Genomic DNA, 17812 nt, shown 5'->3' on the forward strand with positions numbered 1-17812 from the left:
TTTCCAAGCTGGGCCTGGCCAGTGGAACCGCTGCTTCTGCCTGCTCGAACTTCTCTTCCCAGAAGGGTCAGAGACGTGTGTCTGCTCAGATCCCCACCCGGGAGGAAAGAGACCCACCTGTGGGTGTGAGGTCAGCCTGGGCGGCCGCCGCTGCCCGCACACTCCCCATCGGGCCCAGCCTGCTCTCCCCTGGGGTGTGGACACAACTTGTCCGCAGGCTTCTGACCCCACATCCGCCTGGGCTTCCTTGAGGGAGACACACCCCGAGAAACCCGCATCCACACACACAGGCAAAGGACCCGGTGTTTCCGGGTGGCATGGGCGAGGTGGCCTGGCCCGGCCTGGGGCTCCCCGTGTTACCTTTCTGTTTCTCCGGGCAAACGGCCAGAGGCCTCTCGGGGGTGTCCTGAGCCAACGTCGACAGGGTGCCCACGCACACTGCCTGTGAGCTCTCCTGAGGCCCCGGCCTCTGGGCATGGGCAAACAGCAGAACATCCTGGCAGCAAGTGATCTGGCTGGGGGCTCCTCTCCGCTCTGGAGGCCTGGATACCCGGGTTGCGGGTTCTGTTGGGTTCTGTTGCCGGCAGGTGACATCATCGCCTGGGGTTCGTGCTGAGGTCCCTTCCCCAAAACTTCCCAAGGGAATCTCTGGGTTTCTGACTGCTCGACCACCCCCCTTAGGCCATGTGCAGGCACAGAGACGCCCACACAGCCCAGCCCACAGCCCTGGGGAGGCCTGGGTGCAGCCAGGGCCTGAGCTCCGAGGGCCCTGCTGCTCTCAGACCAGGCTCCTTCTTCTCATAAGTGGTGTGGCCCTGGACAAGCATATGCCCCTCAGGGTTTCCCCAGTCTCTCCATCTGCAGAGTGGGGGTCATTCTCCCATCTGCTTCCTAGGTCTGTCGGCCTACGAGCAGCTCCATGCCTTTCCACCTGGGGCCGATATCACGTGGAGCTCGTGCGCTGAGACTTCAGAAAGAAAGATTCCATCCAGGGCTGACATAGCACAGAATGGGGCAGAACGAGGCCTGGATGTGCCGTGGTACCCAGGAAAAGGCACTCCCCCTCCTGACTGTTTTGAGACCCCGCATCCAAGTTGGAGGACCGAAAGGAAGACTCGAAGGTCTCCCTCTCTTGTAGAAAAGAGTAGCCAACTTTCTGGTCCTGTTTCCATTGAGATTCTGTTCAAGTGTCCCAGCTCGGCTTCTGCGGGTGGCTGAGCTTCTAATGGCTCCCTGCGTTCTTGTCTTTTCCTCTGCAAACCTTCCGTCCTTTTCCCCCTTCTGGGGTGGATGGGCGCTGTCATTGCTTCTACCTTCGAGACAGATTGAGGAAAAGTCTGGACCATCGACTCCTTTCCTCTCTTTGGTTCTGTGTCTCTCTCTGGCTGTGTCCCTCTCTTTTCCTTTCTCAATTCCCTCTGTGTCTTCCTCTTTCTCTCTCGTGTGTGAATGGATGGATGCTAGGAATTCCACATGTATATGATTAGATGAGGGTTATGTTTTAGGGATAGGTTAGAGGGAGAGAAAGGCTTCAGGTCGGAGTTGGTCATAGGGGAAGGGTCAAGGGTGGTGGTGGTGTTTCTTGGAATCTGAGTGCTGTGCATTCTTCGTCTCTTTCCATATGAACCCCTTCTCAGATACACCACTTGGAAGGAGTCTCTCGTGTTCCGTTTCCTATCTTTTGCATTTGTGAATGCTTAGCTTCTCTGTTGTGAAGAGGTTCCATTGGATGGAAACCCATTGGTGTACTTCGTGTACCTCTTTCCCTTAATTGAAGAGACCCATTTCTACCTCCGCCCAGCAAATGGCAAGGAGACTCTGATGTTAAGGAGCCTTTGACCTACGCTTCTTTCTAGCTATCTCATGACATCAGTCTTTAGGGTGAGGTTTTTCCCCAATATTGAGGTGGTCTGAGATCCAAACCAATAGCGTTCTTCAGATGTAGCTGTCTGGGTTTCCCATGGACATTGATTGAAGAGGCTTTCTTGTTCCCATTTGGATAATCTCCCCTTCTGTGTCAGAGATGAGTTGACGATGGATGCTGGGGTTTGTTTCTGGACCCTCAACTTTATTCCATCGATCTGGATCTGTGTGTGTTGTTGTATTCCCAATAGCATACTGTCCTGCCGCTGCTGCTGCTGCTGCTAAGTCACTTCAGTCGTGTCAGACTCTGCGCGACCCCATGGCCTGCAGCCTACCAGGCTCCTCCGTCCAGGGCATTTTCCAGGCAAGAGTACTGGAGTGGGTCGCCATTGCCTTCTCCGATACTCTCCTGAGGATCCTAGTTTGGTCGTCTAATTTCCTTTCACACAACCTTGGATGTCCGTATCGGGGCCTTTTCGTCGGATTGTATTGACAATTTAGGCTCTTTTCTGTTTCCGTAACCCCTTTTGCAATTCTTTGTTCGGTGCGAAAATGCATTGGCATTTTGGGAGGAATAGCATCGAAGCTGTGGATTGCCTTGTGGGGCTGTGACATCATTTTACCAATAGGAATTTTTCAAGCCCTGAGCACAGCTTCTCTCTCCAGTGATTGGTGTGGGCTTGATCTTCCTTCTTCCATCTCTCGCCGTTTTGTGAGAACAGGTGCATCCTTCCCTTCTGGGTTAGATGGACTCGTGGATATCACTTCAGTGCATGGCATTGTCAGTGGGGGTGATAATTCCCTTCTCATTGGAAGACTTTGCTGTGAGTATTAGAAATGCAAGTGACTTCTCTTCCCCTTCCTCCCTGTCCATCTCTCAGAGCCACCGGGAAACAGAGGCCTCATCCACGGTCACACAGGCCTGAGGGGGTGCAACTAGACTGTTGTTTCTTCAGGCCCTCAGTGCTGGACATCATCCGGGATCCTCTGTGTGTGTCTTCCTCAGTCTGGTGTCCCTTCAGACCTTTCCCTAGTTTTCACAGGCTTGTTGTGTTGGTGTTCTTTGTCTGTTTGGAGACGCATCCTTGATAAGCTTTGTGTTTCCACTCATTCGTCTGGCGATGTATGACCTGTCTTTTGCTTTTGTCATGAGGTCTTTCCCACAGTAGATATCTTTGATTTTGCCAAGTCCACTGTATTCTCTGGGTTTTTTTGTGGACTGCCTTTTAGTTTTGTGTGTGAAGACTCAAAGCACGTGTCCGGTTTCTGCTCATTGTTCTTCTAGATTGGTGACAAGTTTTCACGGAAAGTTTGTCTAGGGATAAGTGGAAGTGAACTCGGTGTAAGGTGTCAAGTCTCCATCTCCATTCATGTCATCCCCTGCAGTTTCCAATTCCCTGTTCCTGAGTGGTTTTGGAGACCTTGTGGGGAGTTTGGTTGCATTGGAGTTTGCATTACCACCTTGATTCGATTCACACTGTTCTGCCGTCAGGGACACTGTCAAGGGGGAGTGAGGAGCAGCCTGCACTTCCAGCAGTGACCACACGGTGGGGCGAGTGCTGCTCTCCCCTCTGGGAGCCCCAGGCCACAGGCATCCCAGTGAGGAGCCAGCTCTGTGCTCAGCTGAAAGGAGTTAGTCTCTCAGGGGCCTCTGAGCCCTTGCCTTTGGATCACCCAGGGTGGGCATTGACTGGGACAGAAAAAATTGCCCTGAATTCCATGGACGGAAGAGCCTGGCTGTGTAGAGTTCGTGGGTTGCCGTGAATCAGACACAACTGAGGACAGAAAAATTCAATACATTAAAACACTTTTGGGGGGTGGGGGTGAGTGAAAGGGGGTGATGTGGGTTTTTTTGTCTTATATAACAGCCAAGGGAAATCTAGTTTAAACCTAAATTCACATAGACGGGAAAGGTATAGCTCTCCATCACCCTATTAAAAAAAAAAAAAAAAACTACTAAACTTTTCTGAAAGTTTATTTACTAGCTTCCTTGAGCAGTTCATGGTGAAGCTTTTTTTTTTTTTTTTTTTTTTTTTTTCTGTGACATTGGCCTCATTAAAAAGTACGGTTTGCCTTTACTGGATAATTTTGTTCATTGGTTTCTTAGGGAACCTTGGTAATATTTGAGTTTCCTGGGGAGTATGGTCACATGACCTGGCCCTGGCCAATCGGTGCGTTCTACCTCCCTGGCCACTGTGATTGGCTCCGGGCTGGGGCAGTGCCCAATCGGGGCCCAGGGCCGGGCCTGACGTTGGAAGCCAGGGGAAGACGAGCTGTCGTCCTGCTGGGGTAGGGGAAGGGGTGGGGCCGGGGGAGGTCAGGCTCCAGCAGTGGGAGGGGCGTGAGGTCCGCCTGCGGCAGTTGGTGACCTTCCCGCTCCCCTCAGGGCAGAGCCGCCGGCCTGAGAATGAGGGCGCTGCTGAGCCCAGGGGCTGGGATGGCCCGTTGCTGCTGTGGTCCCAGAGCTCCACCCGAGACCTGAGGGAAACCTTCTGCCCGTGAGTCCTCTCCCGCTTGTCTGTCAGCTTGTTTGAAGCATGCTGGGTTTTCTGCCCAGCTGGCTAAGGGGAGTCCCTGGAAATGCAATGGTGTGGGTTTTGGCAGACTTCAGGGAAGACATGCCAGATGAGCCTGGGAGACTCCAGCTTAATCTGGATTCAGGAGATATCTCTTCGGGCCAGCTAGTAATTGTAGGATAAGCCTAATGAGTCTTCACAGGATGAAGAGAGTAACGTGCCAAGGTAGCATTCGATGTCCTCATTCGAGAGGATGAAGCTGGTGCTCAGAGAAGGGGGGAACTTGGCCACAGCAAGGAGGTGTGCACCCAGACAGAACCCCCAGATCCGGCCATTGGAGCTCAGGGAGGCCACTGGTGTGGCTTGTCCCTGTGGCAGGGGCCGAGGCACGCAGCCCACCCTGATTCCTGTGGGGGCCTGACTTGGGAAGTGCCATCTGGTAGCTTTGAGACTCACCAAACCAAATTGCACTGGAGAGAGGAGGGACACCTTCCTTCATCCACCCCCCACCCCCGCCGGCTTCCCACATACCCTGACCCCTTTCTCTCGATTTCGGAGCCATTTCCAGAGTCCCGCTCATATGACCTCATTCGAAGTGCACTGTGGACGAGCTGCCATCTGCAGCTGCTACCACAGCAGCCAAGGGCTTTAGCTCCCGAGTACCTCCCTTCCTTTGGAACTTGGGGGCCCTCTACTCCCCACTTGCACACCACAGACCTTTGCTGAGGATTGTGGGGACCCTCACTCAGTTTGCAGCACGTTGTAGCCATCCCTGTCCTCCCTTGAAACTCAGCTTGTGAGCTCCTTTGGAGCAGCGTGGCCCACCTGGCTGCAACGGAAGAGACACAGCTGACAGTGAAACAACAGCTTAGATCTGAGAGCCGGAAAGCTCTGTCAAAAGGGACCTCCCTCTTCACGCCGTAGAGGCTGTAGGAGCCGCCAGGGTTTCGGAACCAGTGCTGGGGCCAAAATGACTCCACAGCTGTTTTCCTTCCTGGGGAGGGTTCTGGCTTGAGTGGGAATGGCTCAAGTCTAAGGTTCTGAAAGCCCACTGTGTGCAGATGCACGGTACACAGAGAGGAGAAGGTGGAGTCCTGCCCTGGAGGTGGTCACAGCTCACGGATGAGCCAGGCAGGCAGGCAGGCAGGGCATGAGAACACCTGAGCTGCCTTCATGAGTGAATGGTGTGGGGGCAGAGGAAGAGAAGCCGGTCTGCTCCCTCATGTGGTGCCCAGGGCAGGTTGTCCCCAGAGGAAACCCTTACGACGGTGAGGAGAATCCCTGCTGTTTCCCAAGGGGTTCCGTCGGTGCGTGTCTTCCCCGGAGCGCTCAGGCCGTCTCTAAAGTACACTGGCCATGGGCATTGCCTCTCCTTGGAACTTCCCATGTGTTTCTCTTTTTTATGGAACAGTGATTTTCTAGAGGGGTTCTGGGCCACAAGGATGTTGGGTCATTTTCTAGCCTTCTGTCATGAAGAACGCTTTCCTGGGCGTTGGGGTGGTTTGTTGTTCCAGCTCCCTTTCTTGGCTTCTTTTGGGAGCTGGTGCAACAAGACGAGCTCAGCCTCTGCCTTCTGGCGGAGATGTCACCCTTGAAACAGCAATGCCTGCCTGGAGATAATGATGGCAGTGGCCAAAAGGGCTTCGTTTGGCACATGGTATCTTGAAAGGACGTACACCGTCCTTTCAGATATCAAAGGCTAGTTCAAATGACATAAAAATGAGAACTCTCCAATGGAGTCTTACAGTAGGTGGAGAGTCCGAAAAACACTGCTTCAGTCATTTCACGGAGAGTCATTGATTGGGGACACCAAGAATATAGGAAGGAATGCACAAAGAAAAGATGAAATTGTGTTCAGGATCGGGGGAAGGGATGAACAGGGCGTGCTTGCCTTGAATCCAGGCTTTGTTGGGGGGTGGGGCATAAAGATCAAACGGGTCTGAAACTACCAAGTGGTGATGGTAACACAGTATCACCAGAGTTACACAACAGTGTTCCCAAATTGCAACAATGATGAGAAAGTTTACGAATCCCAACTTAACCAACAAAAATACAGGAAACCATACAAAAAAGAAAACATCACCAGAAAGGTGGAAACAAACCAAATGCAAAGCAGTTCAGGGGAAAGGAACTCCATGTCCCCTGGGGGCAGACCGAGTTGCCGGCGTCCACGGTGAGCAGACAGGGATGGAGGCTGCAGAGCCGACCGCTCCCCTGGACGTGGTGTTTCCGGCAAGGGCTCTGGGTGTCTGTCCAGAGCGGGGGCTCGTTCTCCCTGCAGGGGTGGGTGAGTCATCGTGGGCGTCTGGGTGTTGCGCGGGAGCCAGGGCAGGCTCTCCCTGCCGAGGCGGTGACTCCTCCTCTGCCTCGGGTTCTCCTGCCAGAGCCCGAGCAGGTACAGGTGCACGTGGAGGTGGAGGTTCTGGCTGAGGGGGTGGGACATCAGTGCCTGGGGCTGGGGGTCCTGCAGGCACGGAGATCCGATCTGCCCAGTGTGCTGGCCAGTACCCAGCTGGCCTGGTGTCTCTGCGAGGGCAAGTCTCGGTTCTCCATCTGCCCTCGGTGGATCCCTGGGTCCTGCACCTGGAGCCACCACCTCTGTAGGGACAGGTCTGGGAAGTGGAGCCTGGTTCCAGTTGGAGGTCAGTGCTAGAGCTGGGGGAGAAGCAAAGTTTGCCGACAGGCCAGCCTTGGCATGTGCGTATCCCGGGACAGAAAGCTTCCAAGAGATTCCCAAAGAATACCCAGCGTCGGATGTCTTTTGGGACTGAAGTGTGCAAGACGGGGGGCGGGGGGTGTGAGGCCAGTGCTTGCTGCAGGCCCAGCAGCAGCTTTCGGGGACTCGTCCCTGTGTAGCTCAGCACCCCGTCCCCACACACTCCCGTGCAGCAGCCCCAGCGTCCTCACCTCTGTGCTCTGGCGTGCTGGGCTCCAGGTCCTCCTGCTGCCTCAGAGGCCGGGGTTCTCGGGACTCTGGGTCGGAGCCGGGTGTGCTGAGCTCCGTGGCAGCCTCAGACTGGGCCGGCGGGTGTATCCTAGGCGGTGTCTCTGCAGCAGGCCTTCCCCGCCTCCTCTTCTCCCCCGGTGGGGCTGATGCCTCCGTGGGCACGCTCACCTGGAGCCTGCACTGGGCCTCAGGGGCGGGGGGGTGGTGCTCCGACCCCTCCCTCCGGGAGGTGGATGGGGTGTCCCCGTCCTCGGCCTCATCACGTGGGAAGCTCTGCAACGACAGTGACCGTCAGCCAGCCATGCTGGGAGTTTTCCAAGCTGGGCCTGGCCAGTGGAACCGCTGCTTCTGCCTGCTCGAACTTCTCTTCCCAGAAGGGTCAGAGACGTGTGTCTGCTCAGATCCCCACCCGGGAGGAAAGAGACCCACCTGTGGGTGTGAGGTCAGCCTGGGCGGCCGCCGCTGCCCGCACACTCCCCATCGGGCCCAGCCTGCTCTCCCCTGGGGTGTGGACACAACTTGTCCGCAGGCTTCTGACCCCACATCCGCCTGGGCTTCCTTGAGGGAGACACACCCCGAGAAACCCGCATCCACACACACAGGCAAAGGACCCGGTGTTTCCGGGTGGCATGGGCGAGGTGGCCTGGCCCGGCCTGGGGCTCCCCGTGTTACCTTTCTGTTTCTCCGGGCAAACGGCCAGAGGCCTCTCGGGGGTGTCCTGAGCCAACGTCGACAGGGTGCCCACGCACACTGCCTGTGAGCTCTCCTGAGGCCCCGGCCTCTGGGCATGGGCAAACAGCAGAACATCCTGGCAGCAAGTGATCTGGCTGGGGGCTCCTCTCCGCTCTGGAGGCCTGGATACCCGGGTTGCGGGTTCTGTTGGGTTCTGTTGCCGGCAGGTGACATCATCGCCTGGGGTTCGTGCTGAGGTCCCTTCCCCAAAACTTCCCAAGGGAATCTCTGGGTTTCTGACTGCTCGACCACCCCCCTTAGGCCATGTGCAGGCACAGAGACGCCCACACAGCCCAGCCCACAGCCCTGGGGAGGCCTGGGTGCAGCCAGGGCCTGAGCTCCGAGGGCCCTGCTGCTCTCAGACCAGGCTCCTTCTTCTCATAAGTGGTGTGGCCCTGGACAAGCATATGCCCCTCAGGGTTTCCCCAGTCTCTCCATCTGCAGAGTGGGGGTCATTCTCCCATCTGCTTCCTAGGTCTGTCGGCCTACGAGCAGCTCCATGCCTTTCCACCTGGGGCCGATATCACGTGGAGCTCGTGCGCTGAGACTTCAGAAAGAAAGATTCCATCCAGGGCTGACATAGCACAGAATGGGGCAGAACGAGGCCTGGATGTGCCGTGGTACCCAGGAAAAGGCACTCCCCCTCCTGACTGTTTTGAGACCCCGCATCCAAGTTGGAGGACCGAAAGGAAGACTCGAAGGTCTCCCTCTCTTGTAGAAAAGAGTAGCCAACTTTCTGGTCCTGTTTCCATTGAGATTCTGTTCAAGTGTCCCAGCTCGGCTTCTGCGGGTGGCTGAGCTTCTAATGGCTCCCTGCGTTCTTGTCTTTTCCTCTGCAAACCTTCCGTCCTTTTCCCCCTTCTGGGGTGGATGGGCGCTGTCATTGCTTCTACCTTCGAGACAGATTGAGGAAAAGTCTGGACCATCGACTCCTTTCCTCTCTTTGGTTCCGTGTCTCTCTCTGGCTGTGTCCCTCTCTTTTCCTTTCTCAATTCCCTCTGTGTCTTCCTCTTTCTCTCTCGTGTGTGAATGGATGGATGCTAGGAATTCCACATGTATATGATTAGATGAGGGTTATGTTTTAGGGATAGGTTAGAGGGAGAGAAAGGCTTCAGGTCGGAGTTGGTCATAGGGGAAGGGTCAAGGGTGGTGGTGGTGTTTCTTGGAATCTGAGTGCTGTGCATTCTTCGTCTCTTTCCATATGAACCCCTTCTCAGATACACCACTTGGAAGGAGTCTCTCGTGTTCCGTTTCCTATCTTTTGCATTTGTGAATGCTTAGCTTCTCTGTTGTGAAGAGGTTCCATTGGATGGAAACCCATTGGTGTACTTCGTGTACCTCTTTCCCTTAATTGAAGAGACCCATTTCTACCTCCGCCCAGCAAATGGCAAGGAGACTCTGATGTTAAGGAGCCTTTGACCTACGCTTCTTTCTAGCTATCTCATGACATCAGTCTTTAGGGTGAGGTTTTTCCCCAATATTGAGGTGGTCTGAGATCCAAACCAATAGCGTTCTTCAGATGTAGCTGTCTGGGTTTCCCATGGACATTGATTGAAGAGGCTTTCTTGTTCCCATTTGGATAATCTCCCCTTCTGTGTCAGAGATGAGTTGACGATGGATGCTGGGGTTTGTTTCTGGACCCTCAACTTTATTCCATCGATCTGGATCTGTGTGTGTTGTTGTATTCCCAATAGCATACTGTCCTGCCGCTGCTGCTGCTGCTGCTAAGTCACTTCAGTCGTGTCAGACTCTGCGCGACCCCATGGCCTGCAGCCTACCAGGCTCCTCCGTCCAGGGCATTTTCCAGGCAAGAGTACTGGAGTGGGTCGCCATTGCCTTCTCCGATACTCTCCTGAGGATCCTAGTTTGGTCGTCTAATTTCCTTTCACACAACCTTGGATGTCCGTATCGGGGCCTTTTCGTCGGATTGTATTGACAATTTAGGCTCTTTTCTGTTTCCGTAACCCCTTTTGCAATTCTTTGTTCGGTGCGAAAATGCATTGGCATTTTGGGAGGAATAGCATCGAAGCTGTGGATTGCCTTGTGGGGCTGTGACATCATTTTCCCAATAGGAATTTTTCAAGCCCTGAGCACAGCTTCTCTCTCCAGTGATTGGTGTGGGCTTGATCTTCCTTCTTCCATCTCTCGCCGTTTTGTGAGAACAGGTGCATCCTTCCCTTCTGGGTTAGATGGACTCGTGGATATCACTTCAGTGCATGGCATTGTCAGTGGGGGTGATAATTCCCTTCTCATTGGAAGACTTTGCTGTGAGTATTAGAAATGCAAGTGACTTCTCTTCCCCTTCCTCCCTGTCCATCTCTCAGAGCCACCGGGAAACAGAGGCCTCATCCACGGTCACACAGGCCTGAGGGGGTGCAACTAGACTGTTGTTTCTTCAGGCCCTCAGTGCTGGACATCATCCGGGATCCTCTGTGTGTGTCTTCCTCAGTCTGGTGTCCCTTCAGACCTTTCCCTAGTTTTCACAGGCTTGTTGTGTTGGTGTTCTTTGTCTGTTTGGAGACGCATCCTTGATAAGCTTTGTGTTTCCACTCATTCATCTGGCGATGTATGACCTGTCTTTTGCTTTTGTCATGAGGTCTTTCCCACAGTAGATATCTTTGATTTTGCCAAGTCCACTGTATTCTCTGGGTTTTTTTGTGGACTGCCTTTTAGTTTTGTGTGTGAAGACTCAAAGCACGTGTCCGGTTTCTGCTCATTGTTCTTCTAGATTGGTGACAAGTTTTCACGGAAAGTTTGTCTAGGGATAAGTGGAAGTGAACTCGGTGTAAGGTGTCAAGTCTCCATCTCCATTCATGTCATCCCCTGCAGTTTCCAATTCCCTGTTCCTGAGTGGTTTTGGAGACCTTGTGGGGAGTTTGGTTGCATTGGAGTTTGCATTACCACCTTGATTCGATTCACACTGTTCTGCCGTCAGGGACACTGTCAAGGGGGAGTGAGGAGCAGCCTGCACTTCCAGCAGTGACCACACGGTGGGGCGAGTGCTGCTCTCCCCTCTGGGAGCCCCAGGCCACAGGCATCCCAGTGAGGAGCCAGCTCTGTGCTCAGCTGAAAGGAGTTAGTCTCTCAGGGGCCTCTGAGCCCTTGCCTTTGGATCACCCAGGGTGGGCATTGACTGGGACAGAAAAAATTGCCCTGAATTCCATGGACGGAAGAGCCTGGCTGTGTAGAGTTCGTGGGTTGCCGTGAATCAGACACAACTGAGGACAGAAAAATTCAATACATTAAAACACTTTTGGGGGGTGGGGGTGAGTGAAAGGGGGTGATGTGGGTTTTTTTGTCTTATATAACAGCCAAGGGAAATCTAGTTTAAACCTAAATTCACATAGACGGGAAAGGTATAGCTCTCCGTCACCCTATTAAAAAAAAAAAAAAACTACTAAACTTTTCTGAAAGTTTATTTACTAGCTTCCTTGAGCAGTTCATGGTGAAGCTTTTTTTTTTTTTTTTTTTTTTCTGTGACATTGGCCTCATTAAAAAGTACGGTTTGCCTTTACTGGATAATTTTGTTCATTGGTTTCTTAGGGAACCTTGGTAATATTTGAGTTTCCTGGGGAGTATGGTCACATGACCTGGCCCTGGCCAATCGGTGCGTTCCACCTCCCTGGCCACTGTGATTGGCTCCGGGCTGGGGCAGTGCCCAATCGGGGCCCAGGGCCGGGCCTGACGTTGGAAGCCAGGGGAAGACGAGCTGTCGTCCTGCTGGGGTAGGGGAAGGGGTGGGGCCGGGGGAGGTCAGGCTCCAGCAGTGGGAGGGGCGTGAGGTCCGCCTGCGGCAGTTGGTGACCTTCCCGCTCCCCTCAGGGCAGAGCCGCCGGCCTGAGAATGAGGGCGCTGCTGAGCCCAGGGGCTGGGATGGCCCGTTGCTGCTGTGGTCCCAGAGCTCCACCCGAGACCTGAGGGAAACCTTCTGCCCGTGAGTCCTCTCCCGCTTGTCTGTCAGCTTGTTTGAAGCATGCTGGGTTTTCTGCCCAGCTGGCTAAGGGGAGTCCCTGGAAATGCAATGGTGTGGGTTTTGGCAGACTTCAGGGAAGACATGCCAGATGAGCCTGGGAGACTCCAGCTTAATCTGGATTCAGGAGATATCTCTTCGGGCCAGCTAGTAATTGTAGGATAAGCCTAATGAGTCTTCACAGGATGAAGAGAGTAACGTGCCAAGGTAGCATTCGATGTCCTCATTCGAGAGGATGAAGCTGGTGCTCAGAGAAGGGGGGAACTTGGCCACAGCAAGGAGGTGTGCACCCAGACAGAACCCCCAGATCCGGCCATTGGAGCTCAGGGAGGCCACTGGTGTGGCTTGTCCCTGTGGCAGGGGCCGAGGCACGCAGCCCACCCTGATTCCTGTGGGGGCCTGACTTGGGAAGTGCCATCTGGTAGCTTTGAGACTCACCAAACCAAATTGCACTGGAGAGAGGAGGGACACCTTCCTTCATCCACCCCCCACCCCCGCCGGCTTCCCACATACCCTGACCCCTTTCTCTCGATTTCGGAGCCATTTCCAGAGTCCCGCTCATATGACCTCATTCGAAGTGCACTGTGGACGAGCTGCCATCTGCAGCTGCTACCACAGCAGCCAAGGGCTTTAGCTCCCGAGTACCTCCCTTCCTTTGGAACTTGGGGGCCCTCTACTCCCCACTTGCACACCACAGACCTTTGCTGAGGATTGTGGGGACCCTCACTCAGTTTGCAGCACGTTGTAGCCATCCCTGTCCTCCCTTGAAACTCAGCTTGTGAGCTCCTTTGGAGCAGCGTGGCCCACCTGGCTGCAACGGAAGAGACACAGCTGACAGTGAAACAACAGCTTAGATCTGAGAGCCGGAAAGCTCTGTCAAAAGGGACCTCCCTCTTCACGCCGTAGAGGCTGTAGGAGCCGCCAGGGTTTCGGAACCAGTGCTGGGGCCAAAATGACTCCACAGCTGTTTTCCTTCCTGGGGAGGGTTCTGGCTTGAGTGGGAATGGCTCAAGTCTAAGGTTCTGAAAGCCCACTGTGTGCAGATGCACGGTACACAGAGAGGAGAAGGTGGAGTCCTGCCCTGGAGGTGGTCACAGCTCACGGATGAGCCAGGCAGGCAGGCAGGCAGGGCATGAGAACACCTGAGCTGCCTTCATGAGTGAATGGTGTGGGGGCAGAGGAAGAGAAGCCGGTCTGCTCCCTCATGTGGTGCCCAGGGCAGGTTGTCCCCAGAGGAAACCCTTACGACGGTGAGGAGAATCCCTGCTGTTTCCCAAGGGGTTCCGTCGGTGCGTGTCTTCCCCGGAGCGCTCAGGCCGTCTCTAAAGTACACTGGCCATGGGCATTGCCTCTCCTTGGAACTTCCCATGTGTTTCTCTTTTTTATGGAACAGTGATTTTCTAGAGGGGTTCTGGGCCACAAGGATGTTGGGTCATTTTCTAGCCTTCTGTCATGAAGAACGCTTTCCTGGGCGTTGGGGTGGTTTGTTGTTCCAGCTCCCTTTCTTGGCTTCTTTTGGGAGCTGGTGCAACAAGACGAGCTCAGCCTCTGCCTTCTGGCTGAGATGTCACCCTTGAAACAGCAATGCCTGCCTGGAGATAATGATGGCAGTGGCCAAAAGGGCTTCGTTTGGCACATGGTATCTTGAAAGGACGTACACCGTCCTTTCAGATATCAAAGGCTAGTTCAAATGACATAAAAATGAGAACTCTCCAATGGAGTCTTACAGTAGGTGGAGAGTCCGAAAAACACTGCTTCAGTCATTTCACGGAGAGTCATTGATTGGGGACACCAAGAATATAGGAAGGAATGCACAAAGAAAAGATGAAATTGTGTTCAGGATCGGGGGAAGGGATGAACAGGGCGTGCTTGCCTTGAATCCAGGCTTTGTTGGGGGGTGGGGCATAAAGATCAAACGGGTCTGAAACTACCAAGTGGTGATGGTAACACAGTATCACCAGAGTTACACAACAGTGTTCCCAAATTGCAACAATGATGAGAAAGTTTACGAATCCCAACTTAACCAACAAAAATACAGGAAACCATACAAAAAAGAAAACATCACCAGAAAGGTGGAAACAAACCAAATGCAAAGCAGTTCAGGGGAAAGGAACTCCATGTCCCCTGGGGGCAGACCGAGTTGCCGGCGTCCACGGTGAGCAGACAGGGATGGAGGCTGCAGAGCCGACCGCTCCCCTGGACGTGGTGTTTCCGGCAAGGGCTCTGGGTGTCTGTCCAGAGCGGGGGCTCGTTCTCCCTGCAGGGGTGGGTGAGTCATCGTGGGCGTCTGGGTGTTGCGCGGGAGCCAGGGCAGGCTCTCCCTGCCGAGGCGGTGACTCCTCCTCTGCCTCGGGTTCTCCTGCCAGAGCCCGAGCAGGTACAGGTGCACGTGGAGGTGGAGGTTCTGGCTGAGGGGGTGGGACATCAGTGCCTGGGGCTGGGGGTCCTGCAGGCACGGAGATCCGATCTGCCCAGTGTGCTGGCCAGTACCCAGCTGGCCTGGTGTCTCTGCGAGGGCAAGTCTCGGTTCTCCATCTGCCCTCGGTGGATCCCTGGGTCCTGCACCTGGAGCCACCACCTCTGTAGGGACAGGTCTGGGAAGTGGAGCCTGGTTCCAGTTGGAGGTCAGTGCTAGAGCTGGGGGAGAAGCAAAGTTTGCCGACAGGCCAGCCTTGGCATGTGCGTATCCCGGGACAGAAAGCTTCCAAGAGATTCCCAAAGAATACCCAGCGTCGGATGTCTTTTGGGACTGAAGTGTGCAAGACGGGGGGCGGGGGGTGTGAGGCCAGTGCTTGCTGCAGGCCCAGCAGCAGCTTTTGGGGACTCGTCCCTGTGTAGCTCAGCACCCCGTCCCCACACACTCCCGTGCAGCAGCCCCAGCGTCCTCACCTCTGTGCTCTGGCGTGCTGGGCTCCAGGTCCTCCTGCTGCCTCAGAGGCCGGGGTTCTCGGGACTCTGGGTCGGAGCCGGGTGTGCTGAGCTCCGTGGCAGCCTCAGACTGGGCCGGCGGGTGTATCCTAGGCGGTGTCTCTGCAGCAGGCCTTCCCCGCCTCCTCTTCTCCCCCGGTGGGGCTGATGCCTCCGTGGGCACGCTCACCTGGAGCCTGCACTGGGCCTCACGGGCGGGGGGGTGGTGCTCCGACCCCTCCCTCCGGGAGGTGGATGGGGTGTCCCCGTCCTCGGCCTCATCACGTGGGAAGCTCTGCAACGACAGTGACCGTCAGCCAGCCATGCTGGGAGTTTTCCAAGCTGGGCCTGGCCAGTGGAACCGCTGCTTCTGCCTGCTCGAACTTCTCTTCCCAGAAGGGTCAGAGACGTGTGTCTGCTCAGATCCCCACCCGGGAGGAAAGAGACCCACCTGTGGGTGTGAGGTCAGCCTGGGCGGCCGCCGCTGCCCGCACACTCCCCATCGGGCCCAGCCTGCTCTCCCCTGGGGTGTGGACACAACTTGTCCGCAGGCTTCTGACCCCACATCCGCCTGGGCTTCCTTGAGGGAGACACACCCCGAGAAACCCGCATCCACACACACAGGCAAAGGACCCGGTGTTTCCGGGTGGCATGGGCGAGGTGGCCTGGCCCGGCCTGGGGCTCCCCGTGTTACCTTTCTGTTTCTCCGGGCAAACGGCCAGAGGCCTCTCGGGGGTGTCCTGAGCCAACGTCGACAGGGTGCCCACGCACACTGCCTGTGAGCTCTCCTGAGGCCCCGGCCTCTGGGCATGGGCAAACAGCAGAACATCCTGGCAGCAAGTGATCTGGCTGGGGGCTCCTCTCCGCTCTGGAGGCCTGGATACCCGGGTTGCGGGTTCTGTTGGGTTCTGTTGCCGGCAGGTGACATCATCGCCTGGGGTTCGTGCTGAGGTCCCTTCCCCAAAACTTCCCAAGGGAATCTCTGGGTTTCTGACTGCTCGACCACCCCCCTTAGGCCATGTGCAGGCACAGAGACGCCCACACAGCCCAGCCCACAGCCCTGGGGAGGCCTGGGTGCAGCCAGGGCCTGAGCTCCGAGGGCCCTGCTGCTCTCAGACCAGGCTCCTTCTTCTCATAAGTGGTGTGGCCCTGGACAAGCATATGCCCCTCAGGGTTTCCCCAGTCTCTCCATCTGCAGAGTGGGGGTCATTCTCCCATCTGCTTCCTAGGTCTGTCGGCCTACGAGCAGCTCCATGCCTTTCCACCTGGGGCCGATATCACGTGGAGCTCGTGCGCTGAGACTTCAGAAAGAAAGATTCCATCCAGGGCTGACATAGCACAGAATGGGGCAGAACGAGGCCTGGATGTGCCGTGGTACCCAGGAAAAGGCACTCCCCCTCCTGACTGTTTTGAGACCCCGCATCCAAGTTGGAGGACCGAAAGGAAGACTCGAAGGTCTCCCTCTCTTGTAGAAAAGAGTAGCCAACTTTCTGGTCCTGTTTCCATTGAGATTCTGTTCAAGTGTCCCAGCTCGGCTTCTGCGGGTGGCTGAGCTTCTAGTGGCTCCCTGCGTTCTTGTCTTTTCCTCTGCAAACCTTCCGTCCTTTTCCCCCTTCTGGGGTGGATGGGCGCTGTCATTGCTTCTACCTTCGAGACAGATTGAGGAAAAGTCTGGACCATCGACTCCTTTCCTCTCTTTGGTTCCGTGTCTCTCTCTGGCTGTGTCCCTCTCTTTTCCTTTCTCAATTCCCTCTGTGTCTTCCTCTTTCTCTCTCGTGTGTGAATGGATGGATGCTAGGAATTCCACATGTATATGATTAGATGAGGGTTATGTTTTAGGGATAGGTTAGAGGGAGAGAAAGGCTTCAGGTCGGAGTTGGTCATAGGGGAAGGGTCAAGGGTGGTGGTGGTGTTTCTTGGAATCTGAGTGCTGTGCATTCTTCGTCTCTTTCCATATGAACCCCTTCTCAGATACACCACTTGGAAGGAGTCTCTCGTGTTCCGTTTCCTATCTTTTGCATTTGTGAATGCTTAGCTTCTCTGTTGTGAAGAGGTTCCATTGGATGGAAACCCATTGGTGTACTTCGTGTACCTCTTTCCCTTAATTGAAGAGACCCATTTCTACCTCCGCCCAGCAAATGGCAAGGAGACTCTGATGTTAAGGAGCCTTTGACCTACGCTTCTTTCTAGCTATCTCATGACATCAGTCTTTAGGGTGAGGTTTTTCCCCAATATTGAGGTGGTCTGAGATCCAAACCAATAGCGTTCTTCAGATGTAGCTGTCTGGGTTTCCCGTGGACATTGATTGAAGAGGCTTTCTTGTTCCCATTTGGATAATCTCCCCTTCTGTGTCAGAGATGAGTTGACGATGGATGCTGGGGTTTGTTTCTGGACCCTCAACTTTATTCCATCGATCTGGATCTGTGTGTGTTGTTGTATTCCCAATAGCATACTGTCCTGCCGCTGCTGCTGCTGCTGCTAAGTCACTTCAGTCGTGTCAGACTCTGCGCGACCCCATGGCCTGCAGCCTACCAGGCTCCTCCGTCCAGGGCATTTTCCAGGCAAGAGTACTGGAGTGGGTCGCCATTGCCTTCTCCGATACTCTCCTGAGGATCCTAGTTTGGTCGTCTAATTTCCTTTCACACAACCTTGGATGTCCGTATCGGGGCCTTTTCGTCGGATTGTATTGACAATTTAGGCTCTTTTCTGTTTCCGTAACCCCTTTTGCAATTCTTTGTTCGGTGCGAAAATGCATTGGCATTTTGGGAGGAATAGCATCGAAGCTGTGGATTGCCTTGTGGGGCTGTGACATCATTTTCCCAATAGGAATTTTTCAAGCCCTGAGCACAGCTTCTCTCTCCAGTGATTGGTGTGGGC

The 17812-nt window shown here is 54.9% G+C and overlaps 2 protein-coding genes and 1 long non-coding RNA gene across 4 annotated transcripts in view; 1 reads left to right on the forward strand and 2 right to left on the reverse strand.

Annotated features, from left to right (window-relative positions):
* Nucleotides 1-3873: 3873 nt before the first annotated feature.
* On the reverse strand, nucleotides 3874-9692 carry LOC145533873 (uncharacterized). The gene is made up of 3 exons (XM_081561217.1): nucleotides 7999-9692; nucleotides 7287-7599; nucleotides 3874-7034 (listed from the first exon to the last, which is right to left on the reverse strand). The coding sequence occupies exons 1-3, from the start codon at nucleotides 8233-8235 to the stop codon at nucleotides 6403-6405; spliced, it is 1182 nt and encodes a 393-aa protein (XP_081417343.1). The 5' UTR covers nucleotides 8236-9692; the 3' UTR covers nucleotides 3874-6402.
* The window catches only part of LOC145534159 (uncharacterized), a 32828-nt gene continuing 19165 nt past the window's right edge, over nucleotides 4150-17812 (forward strand). The window contains exons 1-2 of one of the 2 annotated variants that reach the window (XR_014074288.1): nucleotides 4150-4361; nucleotides 11881-11992. This is a non-coding gene — a long non-coding RNA (uncharacterized LOC145534159). Of the gene's footprint in view, nucleotides 4362-11744; nucleotides 11784-11880; nucleotides 11993-17812 lie in introns of those variants that run through there. The other variant, XR_014074287.1, reaches the window with a different exon arrangement.
* Nucleotides 14015-15799, reverse strand: LOC145534050 (uncharacterized). The gene is made up of 3 exons (XM_081561418.1): nucleotides 15630-15799; nucleotides 14918-15230; nucleotides 14015-14665 (listed from the first exon to the last, which is right to left on the reverse strand). The coding sequence occupies exons 1-3, from the start codon at nucleotides 15762-15764 to the stop codon at nucleotides 14034-14036; spliced, it is 1080 nt and encodes a 359-aa protein (XP_081417544.1). The 5' UTR covers nucleotides 15765-15799; the 3' UTR covers nucleotides 14015-14033.

This window comes from Giraffa tippelskirchi, chromosome 14 (genome assembly GCF_054371585.1).
Source record: "Giraffa tippelskirchi isolate mGirTip1 chromosome 14, T2T-mGirTip1v1.2.pri, whole genome shotgun sequence".
Lineage (NCBI taxonomy): Eukaryota > Metazoa > Chordata > Mammalia > Artiodactyla > Giraffidae > Giraffa > Giraffa tippelskirchi.

Bases quoted from the DNA above. Each gene is read 5' to 3' on its own strand.
- LOC145534050 (XM_081561418.1), bottom strand. From the start codon at position 15,764: ATGTTCTGCTGTTTGCCCATGCCCAGAGGCCGGGGCCTCAGGAGAGCT. The intron at 15,231-15,629 runs GTAACACGGGGA...CTGTCGTTGCAG, and splicing joins TTGCCCGGAGAAACAGAAAG to AGCTTCCCACGTGATGAGGC. The intron at 14,666-14,917 runs GTGAGGACGCTG...CTTCTCCCCCAG, and splicing joins CAGCACGCCAGAGCACAGAG to CTCTAGCACTGACCTCCAAC.
- LOC145533873 (XM_081561217.1), bottom strand. From the start codon at position 8,235: ATGATGTCACCTGCCGGCAACAGAACCCAACAGAACCCGCAACCCGGG. The intron at 7,600-7,998 runs GTAACACGGGGA...CTGTCGTTGCAG, and splicing joins TTGCCCGGAGAAACAGAAAG to AGCTTCCCACGTGATGAGGC. The intron at 7,035-7,286 runs GTGAGGACGCTG...CTTCTCCCCCAG, and splicing joins CAGCACGCCAGAGCACAGAG to CTCTAGCACTGACCTCCAAC.